Here is an 18,900-nt window from a genome sequence, read left to right as displayed (position 1 = left end):
ATTTTAGCCTTTGCTTCAGTTGGCTGTACAGCTTTATTGTTCTTACACATTGGTAGTATGGGCTGAAGGCAAAGGTCTGTTTGGAGAGGAGCAGAATTGATGAGTTGCTGGAACTGTTAATACTAATACAGTGGCACCTCAGGTTAAGTACTTAATTCGTTCCGGAGGTCCGTTCTTAACCTGAAACTGTTCTTAACCTGAAGCACCACTTTAGCTAATGGGGCCTTCTGCTGCCGCTGCGCCGCCGGAGCACGATTTCTGTTCTCATCCTGAAGCAAAGTTCTTAACCAGATGCACTATTTCTGGGTTAGTGGAGTCTGTAACCTGAAGCATATGTAACCTGAAGCGTATGTAACCCGAGGTACTTGGTGAGCTCTGTGAAATAGCAATTGTTTGATTTACAGTAATGGAGGAGGACTGGGAGCCTCTAAGGGAAAACAAGGTAGACAAGCCATTTCCCTGATCAAATTGCATGGTGGCTTTCTGCCCTGCAGTGCCTCCAAGGGGTCAGTGCTGATGAGCAGTGAGGATCTTGGCCCCTGGTTGGCAATAGTGCCCTTGTAACTGCATAGCTCTTAATGGCACCTTCTTGACCAGACTTGACCAGACTCCGGCACTGAGGAAGATTGGAAAGCATCAATTTACCACCACCACCACCACCCCTTAGTGCACTGGCACATAGCAGAATTACCATATTCTGTTACTCCACAAGCAGCAGGTGTTCTGTCTTGCTTGCCACAACTAGGCAACGCTTGAGGTTGAACAGCAGTGACCTTGCTGCTCTTGCCTTCTGTAGGTGTCACTAGATGAAAGGCACTCTTTTAGTACTGAACCTGATCATTAATCTTGCTTTTTAAAAAATAAATGTGTGAAACACACCAGTGATCTGGCAGAGAAGCAATGATTATGTAATGTGTACAGTGTTAAGTTTAGACAATGGTGCTTGGCTGCATGATGCAAAGGATTCATGAGTGACGGCAGGGTCCAGTGTGGAGCGATCTATGCAAATGAGACCAGTTCATACACTGTTGGTAGTACACGCTTTGAAAAGTAGGCATCAGTCAGCATGTAAATGTGTGACTTTATCCAGTTCTGTGAATGCAGCCTTTGGCGTTGGCTGCATGCTTCAGTAAATCTGCTTTTATTGGCAATAAATCTGGCTGCAAAACCAGATCTCTGGAGTGTCAAGTTTTCTTCCTTAGAATGAAAATCCAGAGCTGAATATGCTCACAGTGTCACATGTGGCATGTGCATCTGCCTTCTACCCCCACATCTTTGAACTCCCTATCTTGCTAATTTTCAGTAGCGTTTGTGATATTAACATGTCCTCCTCCTCCATTGCTTTAAGAAGGCTGCTTAAAAGATTGTTCTCCTTGGGTTAGGGCTATAGGCCCAGCAACATTCAGTTCAGCTCTCTGTGTTGGTATGTCATATGCCTCTGTACCTTGGATACCTGCCCATAATTACAGTTCTCCTTGCAGCTTGGGACTTGAACACAAAAATCTTAGAGCCCTTTCTGCTAGTGCCTCCTTCCTGCAATGCAAATGAAACTGAACAGAAATAGCTTTATTAAAAAAAAAGCATTCTTGCTTTCATAGCCTTTTCCATTATACAGTATTTAGACTTTTCGCTGAGGAAACATTCAGGTCATGCATGCTACTGAACATAAATCTGCTCTAGTGGCACCTCACCACAGAGAGATGAGAGAGAAAGAGACACATCAAGCCCATAAAAATCAATATTGGAGTCCACTTGTGACCCTTCTACAATAGTATGCAAATGGTTAGTACTTGTTCATGGGAGCTGCTGTAGACACACCTAACGGGTCAGTCAAGCCACTGCTTGGTTTGGGGTGAAATTCCTTTCTGTTCTCCCCTACCCTTCCCCTAACAAGCTCTCTGTCAGAGATGCCTTCATAAAGCAGATAAATTTATGTGTGTGCTTTAAGTGCGCTTTTAAAAAATGCGCACGCGCTCTCACACATGGTAACTGCTTGCCCCTGGAGGTCACCACCAGACCACAGGGGCTGTGTTTGGGTATGTGTGACGGACACCTGCGTGTCCGGCTGCTTCGTCAGGACTTCAGGCAATTTGTGAGCTCTTGGGGGGGGGGGGGCTGCTCTATTTGATTGTTGATCGCGTTCCTGCAAGGACAGTTATTAACGGCACATTGCTCTCCATTTGCTGCAGACAGAAGACGGAGAGCAATATTCATGTCACCTGAGCATATTGTAAAAATGCATGGGGTTTTTACTCATCTCACCTGGAAGCAGAGAATAGGGAAAATGAGAGTGCCTTGAATCCGAAGCTGTGTGGAAGAACATGCAGGAATCTGCAGATATGTATCCTTGTTCGGTCGTTCGGTCGCCCTGACTATGGATTAGGAAAGACTGGTTTTTTTCTCTTCTCCTTCCCATTTATTTTCCTTTTCTTCTTAAAGAAAAGCAAAAATATACTATTGTTATTATGCAATAGGCTTTTGCCACAATGGCATCCTTGCATTCTTTGCTTTGCACGGAAGCAAAACAGGCTGCTTTGTTTGGTCACTGATCTCTCTGTCGTTTGGCCCAGGGCTATGCTGAGATTTCTCTCCCACTTGTATTGTTGCAGCTCAAATGAAGAATGTTCAGAGGATGACAAGTGTGTACTGAGTCGGTATGTTGCTTCGTTTTCATTATGGATCCCATCTTTTTCCCCCCTTCCCCTTTCCCACCCTGCTACTATTGGTCAGAAATCAGGTTAATAGGTACAGAATGTAGTATGGTGCTGCAGTGTGACTGTGAAGGTAGAACAATAGCACTACAGGCTTGTTCTTGGGGTGGGGGGGTGGAGAGGCATTCTTTTTATAGAAAAAAGCTGCATTGTGGTGACTTGTAAAGTGCAGCTCCTCTCTCTCTCTCTCTCTCTCCCTTTCTTTCTGTTGAACATATACTGCAGTCAACACTTCTCTAACGAGGTGGCACTATTCGAGTTGGAGTGATAGAATCGCCTTATTGCTTTAGGGGACAGCAGGGTTTAAAATGAGATGCCTCTCAACCCCTTTTTTCAGACTGGAAGCTTTGGTTTAAGCTCACTGGCAAGCTCGCTTGGCTTGTTCCGAGCTTCAGCAGCCACCGTTGTGCCAGTAGCGTGTGTCTGGAATGGAAGTCCAAGTTGGTAGTCTGTTATGGAAACGCTGTTTGCTGTTATTGTAGTATCGTGGTGACCAACATGCCATTGAAATGGAAAACGAGTTCTCCTGCTATGTGGAAATTCCCAGTTCCTGTGCTTAAAACATCCAGGTCGTCGCCACTTTCTCCAGCATACATGTAAGTGAGAGAACTGAGGCTATTTTAAGGTGGGGTTTCTTTTGTGAGATTACATCCCCCCCTCCCCGGGCTTTTGTTTTGTTAGACATAACCCCCCTCCTTTCCCCCCTTTTTCTTATGTGGTGCCCTGATGTGACATTGGTCTCAGAATTTTTATTTCTAACCTTGCATTTCTTTCATTAGAACCTCTAAAATTTAACACTCCTTTTGTTGTCAGTTTCCCATTTTTTCTCCCCTCCCCAAACGATGGATGTTGTGTTGAGTCGTTCCTTTGTTGAAAAAGCAGAGAAATGGTGCAGATTTGGCCACATTCATAATTCCTTTTCGGTGCCTATAGTCAAGGTTTGTGTGGTCATTTGTCCTTAAAGATCTTACGTGAGCAAGTCAGAATCATCAGTACCCAGATCTTCCTTTTTATAGCTAATTTTAAAAATGAATATGTATGTAATGCCTACCATTATGTCATTTCTGTATTGTGTGTGTGTGTGGCACTGTGAAATATTGGAATTGCTTCCTTTCACTGCAGTTTTTTACCCGTTCTTTAGCTGTTCCTTAGAAGTCAAAGCAGAAGTCAAAAATTAAAGTTGCCACTGCCAGATATGCCTTGATTGGGCTTAGGATTCATATTTTTAAAGGGCACTGTGGCATTTTAATAGACTGTGTTTTTCTGGCTGACATTGAGCACCACACATGGCCTGCAAAAAATGAATGCAGTAAGGAGAAGTTAACTTGGTTCTGGTAGTGCTCATTAATAAATGAGCCACGGTGGGAACAGCTTCCATGGTTCATACTTATAAAACACAAAATATATGCTCAGCCAGCATTGAGGCAGTTCTCCTTGAGGGTTGCATGAATGAAATGTGGTAACTTGATGCTTTCAGCTTGTATACTTACCAACATCACAAAGGAGCAAATTGCTCATCAGTTTTGTTGGGCAAATATGATTAGCAGCATCATTTCGCTGAAATACCTTTTTTTAAAAAAGCTTTTTACTAACTTGGAGCATCTAAAAATTATAGTATCATAATTCTGAAGCTTGAAAGCAAATTGTTGAGTGTGACGCATCGGAAGGGGGAAATGGCTTTGTGCTAAGGGTTTTCAGGCATTTTCATATTTCAGAGAGAATCGGCATTGCCTAGTGATCAGCACTGTTGTGGATTTAAAAAATATTGGAAAGAAGGGAAAACTCTGCTCTAGGCTAATTTCTGGTGTGCCTACCATTTACACAAAGGGAGTTTGCTGCCATTGTTTTCTGTAGAGGCAGCATATAAAAAATACAGTGTTGAACAGAACTGTGCATGGTTGGTGCATTGTCCAGCTCTTATACAGCAATACATGAGGCATAAATGTTCAGGAGGCAGCTTCAATTGTAGGTGAGAAGCCACAATTGTCTCTGTGAAAACTGGATTTCATTCATAGGTGTGTAAGCTTCAGCTTGTAGAAGGTTGCTTAAGTATTGTTTTAAAATAATATAAAAATTCTCCAGAGGTCCTTACGAACTGCTCTGTTGTAAATATTCCTGCTATAGGTGTTTATACTTTAGTTATAAGTAACTTTGTCTTCCGTTCTGCATTCTATTTAGGGAGGGGGTTGGCATTGCTATACTGGTGACTAAAAACTTCTATTATGCCATGCATATGTTTATTGGCATACCCACGCTCATGCCAAACCACTGCTACCTGCCCTTAGCACTTGGTGTCTGGTGGGCTATAATTCAAAACGTATTAAATCAGGACTAAAAGGACCAACCACTTAATGTCAGAATACAGTGTATGAGGGCTACTGCAGACCTGAAATGTTTTTCAAGTTTTTGTTTGGTAGAATATGTTCTACAATAGGATTTCAGAATGCCCCAAGCTAAAAACCCTTTGAAATCTAAGGGTGACCAGAGTGATGATTACAAATATGGTGCAGTTTGCCATTAGGAATTGGTAGAATCACTTTGCTCATTATCAGTTTTAAACAGTAGTGCGTTACGATTCAGTGCCAAAGCTCTGATTGTCTTGGTTTTCTTAAAACATGTGCTTTGATTAAATGCCATTCCCTGTCATATCCATTGGTCTTTAATGTTGCAATTTTAGAAGTGAGGAAGAAGCCCTGTTTTTGCCACTCTTCTAGCAGCAATATCGTGTTAATGCATAGAATTTGCCTTCCAAATCAAGAACCATATGCCTAATTTATCTTGCTTCTTATAAGAGCTTTATGCAGATGGGAAAGGGCCGCCCTTGATTAAGACTGACAAAAACTCTGTATGCTGCATGCAACCTGCTTTGCAACCAGGTCAGCTTCTTTCCAAAAAGACTCACTTCATTTTGGCAGACAGAAGGTTACCAAGGCTGAGGTTGTTCCCCTTAACATTCTGTATCTAGCTGTTCCTCTTAGAGTAAATTGGGTGTATTGTAGGAGATTGGGGTCTTTCATGTCCTTTAGAAAACTTTCTATGCCTTTGGGAATAAAAGATTTACCTGTTCATACCCCCTGTTTGCGGGGTAGTATGAGCAAGGCTGTTTTTAGCTGGAACTCGCCAATTCAGCTTTCAGGTGGGAGCTGTTGCCATTCTAAGAGCACCGGGGAAGTGTTCATGGTGAGTTCTGGCACCTCTTTTTTTTTTTTTTTTTGAAAAATAGCACTGGGTATGAGGGATGCACTCGCAGAAGGAATACAGCTTGTGTGCAGTTACTCTTTATGACTGTGGGGTGAATGTTTTCTGCTTGGAAATCCTATTGATAGGAAAGCACTCCTTTTTCGTAGGGCAGAAGGAATAAAAAAATGGGCTGCCTCTCCTTATACCTGATGATTGTGATGTAGGTTTGTTCAGTGGATTGTGCGAGTGTCAATTCTCCATGAGTCTGTTCACCAAAGGTGAGCAGAACACAAAGCTCTCTAATTCTTGTTTGTGAAACTCCTGTGTCTCAGTTTGTCCACATCTCTTCTTTGTGTGCCAGAGGACTGGAAAGTGGAAAGTGGCAACAGCAAACAGTGGAAAGCAAGTAAGTTAAGACAAAATATGAATTGTGGGTGGTTGTAAGTGCTGCCAACTCAGGTGGTCACAGACGGGGGGTGAACGAACAGGATCTGCAGTGCTAGTTAATCTAAACCTCACTAAAGCTATGAAGTCTTCTCCTCAGCCTCTTCCCTGCCCCAATAGAATGCAGTGTTTTTGTTTCTACATAGCTGCTGCAGCCAGAAATGACTGTTCCCCCCCCCCCCATGGAAGAATACAGCGGATGAGAATGGATTTTGCACTTGGAGAAACCTTTTGAGATATCTGCCTAGTAGATATCCTGTGGGCTTTTTTTTTTTTTTTTTTGCTATGTCCTCTCTGTGCAATGTAGATCAGTTAAAAGCTACCCAATTATCAGAGTTAGAAAAGCTAAATACCATGATTACCAAGAAAACTTTCCCTATCTCTTATCCAACTGGTGCTAGTGTGGATTCAGTGAGGTCCAGAAATGGGTCTGGTAGAAATCTTTTAAAAAGGGCTATCCCTCCAGATCATGCCTTATCTGTGTCCAATATGGGAAAGGATACTTCTGTGGAATGCTAGTGGAATCACTGTAGTAAAACTCAGAGGTGAAATCCTCCTGCTTAACTATGACAGCCAAAACAGAGGACTGGTGAAATGTCCTTTTGAAGATGCCAGCACTTCCCTTCAGGTCCCCTTGCAGACATTCACTCCCTGCCACAGATGTAAAGGGAATCCAGAAAGCAACTGAGTGAACAAGGTTGACTGCTGCCTTACAACAGGGGAGCTTTCCTGTTGGGAAGTCTCCACATCAAACAGAAATCCAGACACAGCTTCTCAAAAATGGTCCAGGAGCTTTTTTGTCTTCTAGTTGTGGCTATGAGTAAGAGACTGTAGATCAATAATAGTCCTGGAGGCTATGAACATGAGTCCTGGCCTCAAGCTATTGATGGTGGTGTTCTCTGCCACTGTTGCTGCACAAAGTCAGGGGGATTATAGATGATTAAAGGTCGCATGCCTGGAAACCTTGGCAGCTGGATTCCAGTGTCATAGTCCCTGTACTACCAAGACAGCAGACCAGAAGATGGAGCTGGGAGTACTTTAAGCCAGCCCTGTTGTTCTTGGGCTCTATCAGGCTCTCTAATGAAGTGTCTTTCTCCCATCCCCCCTCACACTAGCACATAGTTCGCATCTTGTGTAGTCCCTTGTGGGCAAATATGGTCCCTATCTTCCCAGTGTTACCTTGCAAACTGCTTTGCACTATGTCAGTTGAAAATCTAATGCTGTCATTCAAGCTAAGATAAAAATTGTTTTTCAGTAAATACGTGTTTTGGCATTGAGTGATGTACACTGAGTTTGTTTACGGCCCCAGCACAATCTCATCTCTATGCAGTCACTTCCCTCACCTAAGTTTCAGCAAATATGTTGCACCTTGGCAAATCTTTGGAGTTAGAAGAGGATGAGCTGCTTCAGTACTGACTTTATTGCTGTGGTTTGAGATGTGCATGGTATAGTGCCATAAACTTTCTTGCTTCCCCTATTTAAGAGGTGCTGATGAGAAATAAGGCAGATTCTGTGACTTGAATAAAAATTAAGTGTGTCAGATGCCCCTGTTGAATAGAACAGCAAAGTATGTTAGGGTGATCAAAGGAAGAGTGGGTGCAAGATGACTAAAGGACTACTCTGTTGTGAACCTTTTTGAAGGCTGCTCTTCATGTCCCATCAGTGCTTGAGGTATGATTGACAGGAATGCAGTGAGCCTTTTCTGTGACTGCATCTGGGTTATGGCACTTCCTACCCAGGAAAACTTTACTCTTGCCTCATCTCTGGTGGTTCTCCATCTCCTAGTTTAGATCTTCCCTTTTCAGCAAGTTTTTGGCTGGATTTTATACCTGTTCTTATCAGACCTGCACCTCATCTATAATTTTTGAGAGTACTAGATTCCAATCCAGTTATTTTCTTGAGATGGTTGAGTGCTTTTTAAATGGAAAGATTGAAAATTACCCAGTGCTGCTTCAGCAGGTTCATAGCAGAGGTGGTGGATATATACTGTATTGGTCCAAATATAAGCCGCACCCAAATATAAGCCACACCTTTAAAATTAAAAGGGGGGAAAGAAAAAAGACAATACCTGAATATAAGCTGCCCCCTTAAAATTCAGCAAGCACTCACACCTATTCCATTTTACTGGATGTTTGTTTCAGCAGCAATATCGTAAAAGCCAATTTTTGTAACATTGTGACTTTAAGCTACACTTTAACTTTTCACAGTCAGAATTTGGAAAAAAAAAGTGAGGCTTACCATACTTTTCCATGTATAAGACTAGGTTTTTGTTTTGTTTTTACTAAAAGATAATGTTAAAAAGGGGGGTAGTCTTATACAGAGGGGCAATCTCCCCCCATTTTATTAATTTTGAGTCCCCCAAAATAGGGGGCATCTTATACACAGGGGTGTCTTATACACAGAAACATACGGTATATTCTGGCCAATACAGTAGTTGACGTGTGGATCTGGGTTTTTGGACTTCACATAACAACCAAAGGGAAAACCTGTACATAATCCTGATACAAAATGTGTAGAGCACCAGACACAGCCCTGCCTCACACATTCCTTTCCGAGGAGATGTGTAGATGTGCTGCCAGTTGGAGTATCCACTACTGAGCTAGGTTGCCATATAGTCTGCCTAATATAAGGCAGTTTCCAATTCTGAAGGAAAAGCATTTTTGCTCTGCCTTCCCCATCCCATTGCTTTGCGTATCTCTTCTACCTCAGTATCCATGTATTACTGAGACAAAGAAAAATGGTAGGAGAGCAAAGGGCAACAGGTGGGCATTCCCTGCATGTGGGGTTGAGCTGAAGTCGCATGAGGACTGCAGTATGCTAGGCAGAGCTAGGGTTGCCGTAAGTCTAGGATTTCCTGGACATTACCAGGATTTCAAGGGCAGAAGTGATGTCTGGGGGGAATTTCTGGAAGGTGGCAGTTTATCTTGGATCTTCAGCAAGTAAACCAAAACATTGCGTTCAATCGGCGTTTTTGTTCATTTGGCTCAACAACTTTGGGGTTTGTCTAAAAAAAGTTCAATAACTTTCAGGGTGTCCTGGTTTTTACTTTTTGAGATATGGCAACTTTATCAGAGCAGAGCACACTTAAATTCTACACCTTCTCTTTCTGTAGCATTCCATCTTGAGTTATGTGTCCACATTTTTCATCTGCGTGTTGAATTTTTCTGTGCCTGCAGTCACCTGATCGAAATTGCATTTTGGGAGCCTAGATTCATGTTTGCCTTCCTTTGAATCCTTAGGAATGAATGGGATATGTTGGAAGTAAAGTTTATGCATAAGCTGAAGGAAGTTGGTTGCTCACAGCAAAAACTTGCTTATGGCTGCTGTGCCATAAAAGGCCTGAACTTACCTGCATATGTACCGACTCGGTTTACAGCTTGCGTGGTGTTTGTTCTCCATCTTTTTAGGTTGACCTGTTTCTCTTTCGTTCCTCCCACTGGAAACTGTTGGTGCTGCTGGACTGTGCTGGTCTCCTCGATTTTAGCACATGAACATGAGCATTCTGGAGGCAGAGAGATTGTGACCCAAGAGGCAATAAGGAGGAGGTGTGCTGGCCAGCCAAATAGCTGTCCCCAGTCTGCCTGTGACAAGGTTAAAAGAACAGAGTTCTGATCGGTTAGCTCTGCAGGCAAGTGCTGTGCTGTAATTGTTCTTGGGGTTAGCGCAAGCACTATTTCCTGGCTGGGACTGTGAGTCATCCTCATTTTTCAGGGAGAGAAGTGCAGCAAATGCCCAATTAAGAAAGTGGCTTAGGAAATGCTGATATGAACTTTTCCCCAGTGTAGTCTTGTTGGTCTCTCTCCTACCTTATCAAGGCACTTGAAAGAAGCATTGACTTTTGTCAGTTATTTTAAAAAGAGCCTTTATTTTAATTTGTCATAGTTGAAATACAATAATCAATCACTAGTAGAATTGCATTCTCTCCTGTTCAGAGTTATTTTTCTATAGTAAACCATTATTATTATTCGGTTTTGGGAAGGATTAACTGTAGCTTGTGTGTGTGTGTGTGTGTGTGTGTGTGTGTGTGTCTGCTTGTTCCTTATAGGGTTTCTGCCTACTTTGGTCACACAGTGTGAAGCTAAAAATTACATCAGCCTTTTTGTCTTAATTAAGTTACTTGCAGCCTGACCCTCCAGCTTACTTCACCAGCAAACAAATGTTTACGGTGCACCAAATGCTGTATTTTAGATTCAGTGTTTGAGTTGTAGACAGATGTTCTTGTAGGCTTGAGGGAGGCAGAGCTATTTGAAAGCACAGTTCATAGACTGACGAAGCCACCTTTCAAAAAAATCCAACTAAGTTACTGCCCAATCTGCCAGTGCATCTAGTCATTTATGCCCTAAAATGGGGAGGATTCAACATCTCATTTTGTAAAGATTCTGTACTCTGCTACCTTGAGATAATTCAAACATGCCACATGTAACCTCTCTAGTAGCAGTTTGCAAACAAAACAAAAACAAACAAAAACAGTAGCCAATGCGGCACTCTCCAGATCCCATCAACCCCAGGCAGTAGAGGGTGTGGTCACATGACTACTAATGCAAGAAGGGTATTGTGCCATAGCATACCTGGCAATGTGGAAGAGCTCAGTGTCCATCTGCTATCCCAGATGTGTGATAGGTGCACCTGTCCTTCCTCCAGCAACCAATCCAACCGAGACAACAGCATGTCACAAGCAAAACAGACATAAAGTTCTGTCTGTCAATTGCCCACACTTTTGAAAAGGGTTAACATGCCATCATTCTACCTCCTCTGCCTCATTCAGAAATGTTCTTTCCCTTTTGCATCTACAGTATATGGATTTCTTGATTCTAGGTTGGTTTTGAATTTTGCAGCTAGAATTGCTGATTGTGTGCTTTTACTAAATAGCTGTTGTTGATGGATTTCCTTATAAAACAATTGACTGAAATTCATTGGTCTTTACAGATCAAGTGGGATTTTTTGCTGCCCATGTATAAGGAGCACTGTCAATGAAATTCCTTAAATGAGACTACTTTTATTTTCCTGAGGTGAGGAAGGGGGTCTGTAAGTTCACAGTAGTGATTCTTGCACAATGCCTCCTGGTGCACTTGTGTGCCCACAGTTTACCTTTTTCTCTTTCTACTTGGCCTTTGCCAGCCTGCGACCCTCTAGATCAGAGGTTTCCAAACTCTGTGTTGCGACACGTTAGTGTGTTGGCGTGTTGTGTGAATGTTGCCATCGCTTTTCCCGGGGCTGGAAAGAGGTTATGTTAACCTCTGGTTTGCTAGTAAAACTTAAATACTGTGTCATGAAACGATTCATGTCTAAAAAGGGTGTCACCAACATGAAAAGTTAGGAAAGTTCTGTTCTAGAAGCTTTGGACTACAAAAATCAGCCCCAGCTAGAACAGCTGTGCTAGTCTAGGGCTGATGCTGTTCTACATAGATAGCTATAGACTTGTGATAAGATGAATGTGTTTAGTGTGCTGCACCCGTAATTACTGTAAGACTTGACTACATTGCAGTAGCTTGTGATCGTAAAAGTTGTTCTAATAATACTTGAAACTTGATTCTTCAACCTGCTTCCTAGTTGGTTTTACAAAAATGAGGGAGCTGTTCGGCATGCTAGTCTCTCTGCCCCCACAGCTTCTGGATCTGCTGTAGAAGAGGCATTCGTGGGCAGATAATCTTGTTACGCATCACTGACTCCAGAACAAGTTTTGTACAACAAAGCAAATAAATGTCCAAATGCTTAATTTGTGCATGTTTTCAGAATTCATTAAAAAACAGAAAGTATTAGTGAAGTTTGCCCAGGAATAACAAGAGAATCCATGGCATAGGAACATGTGAGTTAGAACATCTTGGTGGCTTTGCAGCTAGAAATTGTTTATTATTTGTTTCTGGGCCCAGTTCAAGGTACCCACATTAGTGTTTAAAGCACTAAATTACTTGGGCTCCAAATATCTGAAATACCACCTCCTCCTCTACAGGCCCTCTTATGTGATGAAATAAACAGAGGGAACCCTCTTGGAAATTCTACAACCCTCAGAAGTTTGTGTATGTGTGTGATAGCCTGGGAGAGGACATTCACTATGGCAACCCCTAATTTTGTGGAATTCTCTCTGCACAAAGGTGTGTCTGGCCCCTTCATTACACAGCTTTCATTGTAAGCGAAGAGATGCCTCTTTATGCTTACCTATGGTGTCAGAGATCTGTATTTTAGGACCTACCCTATTCTCTTAATTGGAATCTGTTTTAATTGTTTTTGGGATTGTATTCTTGTAACCCACCCAGGATCCTCATTGTGAAAGTGGGTAAGAAATGGAAGAATAAAGTATGATGATGATAGAACAGAACAAACAAACCTCTAAGATGAGTGGTGATTCAAACTAGAAGGTACAAATCACAGATTTTAAAAATTATTTTGATATGGAATTATTTGGGCCAGACAAGGTTGATGTTCTTTTTTCTTTTCTTTTTTACATTCATATCTCGCGTTACGTTTGCTTCACATTGTGGCTTTTCAGGTTACGAACGTGGCAGACCTGGAAGTGTTTGCTTCTGGGTTCACTGCACACGCAGAAGCGATCTAGCAGTGCTCTACTTACCGACTTTTCGCGGTGCAAACGGTACCCTGAAATGGATTGTGTTCGTAAGTAGTGGTACCACTGTATTGTATCAAGCAGCAGTACAAGCACCATTGGTTTTTAATTTTAAATGACGATTTGACACTTCTCTCCCCCAAACCATTAGCACGAGTCTTCATGGCATGTGATAGTGGGGGCTGTGGTCCATGATCGTATGTACCATAATAAATTTAATAGACTTTAAGGTGCCCAGTAATTTTGCTTTGCTTCAAAAGACTGCTCTGATGGTGTTTCCTGCTTGGCAGGGAGTTGGACTCGATGGCGCTTGTGGTCTCTTCCAACTCTATGATTCTATGACTTACAGTGTTCCTACTCTGGACATTTAAATTCTATCGCTTTTTTATTTCACCTCACAACTAAGTCAACCATCAACCCTTCAGAAGGTACTGAGCTTGAGTGTCTTGGAGGGTGAGGTGTGCATCAACTAGGAATTTTGCAGGAATCCAGTCTTTGCGAACTCTTACACAAAACAACCTGATCTGAATCAGGCTGATCTAGGGATCCGAAGACAGCTATGTGCTACTTTCAGTGCTGCAGCATAATTCTCAGCCATTTAAATATACCAAGCATGCATTAAATACTACCTCTGAAAGAGAATACATCTTTTAAATGTGTATTAAAATATTTATTTGAGGAGGATTTTTCTCTTTAAAATGCACAGATTATTCTGCCATGCTGCCTCTGTACTTTTCCAAAAGTGTAGGTGGCATGTTTCTTTTTCGTGCTTTTTACATAGCTGAGGCATGCATCCTCAAATTTAGGCACCGAACCCGTTTGCCTAATTTGCATTTTAGACTGAGCCACCCAAGTCCTACTTAGCTCTCTGTTCAGGGCTCATGGTTTTACTATCGAAGATTGTGGGGAGGACTGGGGGGACGACTTTTAAATAGGTATATAACTTGAATAATTCTATTAAAAGTATTTTCTTTCCTTTTGTCACTCTGTGTTACCACAAACTGAACTCCAGTCTTCTCTGCTTATTGTTCGAGCTTTTCATCTTCATGAGATACAGAAAAGCCAGGGCTGTATAGGAATGGTGTCCAATAGGGGACCACCTCTACTTTAAACCCTAACAGGATAAGAGATTATCAAATGTTAAAAGCTATGATTGCCCAATGAGATAGAGAGAAAAAAGTGTGCCTACACTTCCATATGACCAAGAGGGGCCTTAAACCTTGCCTTCTTGCCAACAGTCTTCCATGCATGTGATGAAATGAGGGGTGTATCGAAAGTACAGTGGTGCCCCGCAAGACGAATGCCTCGCAAGACGGAAAACCCGCTAGACAAAAGGGTTTTCCGTTTTTCAATGCGCTTCGCAGGACGAATTTCCCTGTGGGCTTGTTTCGCAAGACGAAAATGTCTTGCGATTCTTGCGATTTTTTTTCGCTCCCCACCCCCTTTTTCTAAGGCACTAAGCTGCTAATAGCCTTTTAGCAGCTAATCCGCTAATCCCTTAAGCCTTTAATAGCCGCTAATCGCGCTAATCACGCTAATCCGCTAATGGGCTTGCTTCGCAAGACGAAAAAACCGCTAGACGAAGAGACTCGCGGAACGGATTCTTTTCGTCTTGCGAGGCACCACTGTAGTTGGTGATATGGCGTGTTCAGGGTATGAATGTGTGTTGGGGGGTATTTTGTTTTTTAAAAAATACAGACCGAGTTGCATGCATTCCCTGCCCAACTAGACTGTTGGGGCCTAGCAGACTTCTTCCCACCTCATTACATATTGTTCATCTGAAGCTGTTGTGAATTGTCCCTGCTACACATCTTTATATTACCTTTGCATTTTGCAGACTTTTATGTTGATTAAAATTCAACTGGCTGCTCTCCCCCCCCCCCCCCATTTTAATGTAATGGCATCTATTGATCAGAGCAGTAGAATTAATTAGAAAGTGAATGAGCGCCCCCTCTTTTTTGGAATTCCTAGTTCTGATATAATATGCACACTAGGAAACACTGATAAATATTTTTACAGTCTTCATTTACCTAATGAATTGTAATATTTGTCATGTCAGCATTAATGAGCAGAAATAAAATGCATTTGTTAACAGTACCTAATTTGCACCTCAGAAAACATGCTAATGAACCCACAGAAAGTGCATGCAAAGTTGACCTAATTGGATAGCCTAGGTGGAGGGAAATGACTTTTTTTTAAAAAAAGAATTCTAATTCGTTGATTTGTGGCCATTGAGGTATGTGTTGCTGGTAATTAATCACCTGCTAGTTAGTTTTATTTGTCCTGATAACTTGCAGCTGAAGATAAAGTGGAGGATGTGTTTCAGTTTTGGAATGTAAAAAATAAAATCTGAATGCCTAGCTCGCAGTTGGAACCGTATTTTACTGATGATGTTAAATTCTTGTGAAGAGAGAAAATTCTCTACCACTGGCTTTGGTCTAAGATTTTGGAGGCACTGCTCCAAGGGAAGAAAGCATATGTCTATATCCTAACAGCCAATATTTTTACACACAGAGACAGGCAATGAGGTTATTTCCATCACATAAGGTTCACAGCCTTATGTAAGGATGCTTCCAGTGCCCTGCAAGAGAGATTTCTTCCTCTGCTCCATGCACTTCTGTTGAAGTGCCTGTTCTGATGTTGGTCTCCTCCTACCTCCTTTTCTGTGCCGTGTACGGAGCATGCTTCCTCCACAGCTTGATAAATTGGAGGTGGTTCTGATATGCTAAGCTTGACTTGGCACATTGAAGCCTCTTCACTGCTGCAGAGAGAGAAGTTCCACACATGGGTAGACTCAGAATGTGAGGGCTGGCTCCTCTTTGCAAGTAGAATTTGTCTCAATGGCTTCCTGGCATCTTTATCCATGCCATTGAAATCCCTCTTTCTTTTCCACTGTTCGAAATTGTGTTGTCAGAATGACTGCAATGGAGCACGGGGGGTTGCTTTACTCTAAAGCTGCCTTTTAAGTCCGATGTATAATTTTGGATTAGTGGGCCTGCTAACTATCCACAATTCTTCTAGGCTAGTTCAGGTTCTGAGGGCTTCCGTGTTTTAGGTTCATCCTGGCAGAACTGGCAATTCAGTGTCAGAAAAACTTTATTTTGAAGGTGCTCCCACACATCAGGGATGCCCTGCACACAGGAAGTTAGGATCATGAGGAGAAGGTTAGTACTACAGCTTCCTTTTTCCAGACCATGCTAGTCTTGCAGTTGTGTGTGGTGGAAACTTTCCCCCAGTGTTTTTATTGGGGAGGGTGAGTCCCCATTTAATTAGTAACGTGAATAGATGGCAATTGCAACAACAACATTAAGGTCCGTTACCTTTCCCGCCCCGACCTGGCCACAGTGATCCATGCGACTCCAGGCTTGACTACTGTAATTTGCTCTATGCGGGGCTGCCCTTGAAGCTGTCCCAGAAACTCCAGCGGGTGCAGAATGCTGCAGCGAGGCTCCTCACGGGGTCTCTGCCATGGGAGCATATTCACCCAGTGCTTTTCCAGCTGCACTGGCTCCGGGTGGAGTACAGGGTCAGATTTAAGGTGCTGCTTTTGACCTTTCAAGCCCTTCACAGCCTAGGACCCTCGTACCTACGGGACCGCCTCTCCCAGTATGTCCCATGGAAAGCCTCAAGATCCATAAATAGCAACACCCTAGTGGTCCCATGCCCTAAGAATGTCAGATTAGCCTCAAACAGAGCCAGGGCCTTTTCAGTGCTGGCTCCTGCCTGGTGGAATGCTCTGCCTCGTGAGACCAGGGCCCTGCAGAATCTGATTTCTTTCCGCAGGGCCTGTAAGACAGAGTTGTTCCGCCTGGCCCTTGGCTTGGAGCCAATTTGATTCCCTCCCTCCCTCTCTTTCTTTCTTTTTTCTTTTCCTTCTCCTCCTGCGATGAGGCTACATTTTAATATTTTAATGTTCCATTATTTTAATGTTGTATTTTACTTTTGTTTTTAAGTTGTAATCATTCATCTTGTTTTTATTATTGCTTGTAAGCCGCTCTGAGCCCGGCCTTGGCTGGGGAGGGCGGGGTATAAATAAAAAAATATTATTATTATTATTATTATTATTATTATTATTATTATTATTACATTAGGCAAACATGGCACAGGTTTCAAAGTTTTTATTTTTGATTACCAAATACATGTAAAATAGACAAATTGCTCTCGAGGGCATCAGAAATATTTCCAGGGCAAACTGGAAAAAAATCCAGTGCATATTACTTTCAATTTGCTGAGGAGTTTTCTTGCAGGATTTCTAGAATCAGTGTTCTAGAAATTGAACAACACTGCTGAAAGGCTGCAGTTCAACCAAAGATGCATCACATGTGACTGCTGGTTGGGTGTTCAGCACCTAATTGAGTCACTGCTGGGGTCTTCTATCAAAGACATGTTTCTGTCTATGAATCATTACCTATGAAGTTTTGAGACCGTGTTAAATTTAGCAAGTTAAGCTAGTTGCTCCCATTCTTGCCCCACCTCCAGTCTTAAGTTCTTGTGCAAACAGTTTTTAATATGGATATAACTTTTTCTGTCTGATATAGTCTACTTGCTGCTTCTATGAAAGGCAAAACTGGAGTAGCTTAATAATGTACAGGGAGGTTATGGACTTTGAAGATATTTTTAATAGGAATTGCTCTCCGCCAGTATGTTAATGCCTGCTTTCTTATACTTGTCACACTTATTTCCTGGCATGGAATACAGGGAAGGAGGCAAATCCTTAGATTAGGGTTGTGTAAATGTTTTATGCAATTAATCAAAATGTGACTAGAGATTTTCCACCCAGGCTGCTTCTGAATTGTTAATTGCAATTAACAGAATTGTGTGCTAAAAGAAGCACCACTTTCCACCTGTCCCCATGTACAGATAAATGATGGGCTTGCTAAATACGGTCTGTATTTCTGTAGTGTGCGTTCTATGTATTTCACACCCATGTTTTGAACCTGTGTTCACTGTTTGGTCCAAGTTACTTGTTTAGTATTTCTTAAGGTTGATCCCTCTCTGAACTATCCATGGTTTTGACTAACCCCTGAAAAATTATCACGTTTCATAAATGGCTTTAAATAGATGTGGTCTCCCTGACTCAAAGCAAGAAATGAATGTTCACAAGAATTCCGTAAAAATGTTAATATACAAATTGATATATGAATTGGAATTATTCAGTGCAGGTACAAAAAGGATTAGTTTAAAATTCACATGCATCTTTGGGCAGTTAAAGTAATTTCTGAAACTTATTTGGAGGCCAATATTTTTATCTGCATATTGACAGTCTTCAGATAACTTCTCAGTAAGAATGGCAGTTGTGCTTCAGACATGTTATGAAACTGCCCTATATAAGGGGCTGCCAACTTGCATGGTTTTCCACTTGGGCATTAATGGTTACACAGGTTATGGAGAGCTTTCTTCCTCCTAAAGCTCCATGGTCTACCTTCCAACAGTAAATAAACTTTCTTTAGACACCTCCTAAGTACACAAAGGGGACGTGGGTGGCGCTGTGGGTTAAACCACAGAGCTTAGGACTTGCTGATCAGAAGGTCAGCGGTTCGAATCTCCGTGACGGGGTGAGCTCCTGTTGCTCAGTCCCTGCTCCTGCCAACCTAGCAGTTCAAAAGCACGTCAAAGTGCAAGTAGATAAATAAGTACCGCTCCGGCGGGAAGGTAAATGGTGTTTCTGGCTCGCTGCTCTGGTTCACCAGAAGCGGCTTAGTCATGCTGGCGACGTGACCCGGAAGCTGTACGCCGGCTCCCTCAGCCAATAAAGCGAGATGAGCGCCACAATCCCAGAGTTGGACATGACTGGACCTAATGATCAGGGGTCCCTTTACCTTTACAAGTACACAAAGGGTGTATTTTTGTTAAAGAAAGGTTGCCAGAGCTTGATGCAGTTACAGCTTTTAATGTTTTGGCAGTGATTCAGTAATTTTAGACTCTGGACTTAATGGTTTTACGAGGTTCTTCCCCAGCATTTTAGATGGCAGTATGTAATCTCTTACTTCAGGATTGGTAAGC

The 18,900-nt window shown here is 42.3% G+C and overlaps 1 protein-coding gene across 7 annotated transcripts in view; it reads left to right on the top strand.

Annotated features, from left to right (window-relative positions):
• The window catches only part of LOC310669082 (kelch-like protein 13), a 74,431-nt gene that overhangs the window by 30,227 nt on the left and 25,304 nt on the right, over positions 1 to 18,900 (top strand). For 2 of the 7 annotated variants that reach the window (XM_083422611.1, XM_083422605.1), the window contains exons 4-5: positions 2,610 to 2,654; positions 3,194 to 3,307. The exons of 4 other annotated variants lie outside the window; for them this stretch is intronic. In XM_083422611.1, the coding sequence (XP_083278737.1) occupies positions 2,610 to 2,654; positions 3,194 to 3,307 (159 nt within the window). Of the gene's footprint in view, positions 1 to 2,559; positions 2,655 to 3,193; positions 3,308 to 18,900 lie in introns of those variants that run through there. One more of the 7 variants, XM_083422608.1, reaches the window with a different exon arrangement.

The sequence above is a fragment of the Podarcis tiliguerta genome (genome assembly GCF_965153285.1).
Source record: "Podarcis tiliguerta genome assembly, chromosome: Z".
NCBI classification, from domain to species: domain Eukaryota; kingdom Metazoa; phylum Chordata; class Lepidosauria; order Squamata; family Lacertidae; genus Podarcis; species Podarcis tiliguerta.
This window is presented reverse-complemented; position numbering and strand designations above follow the sequence as displayed.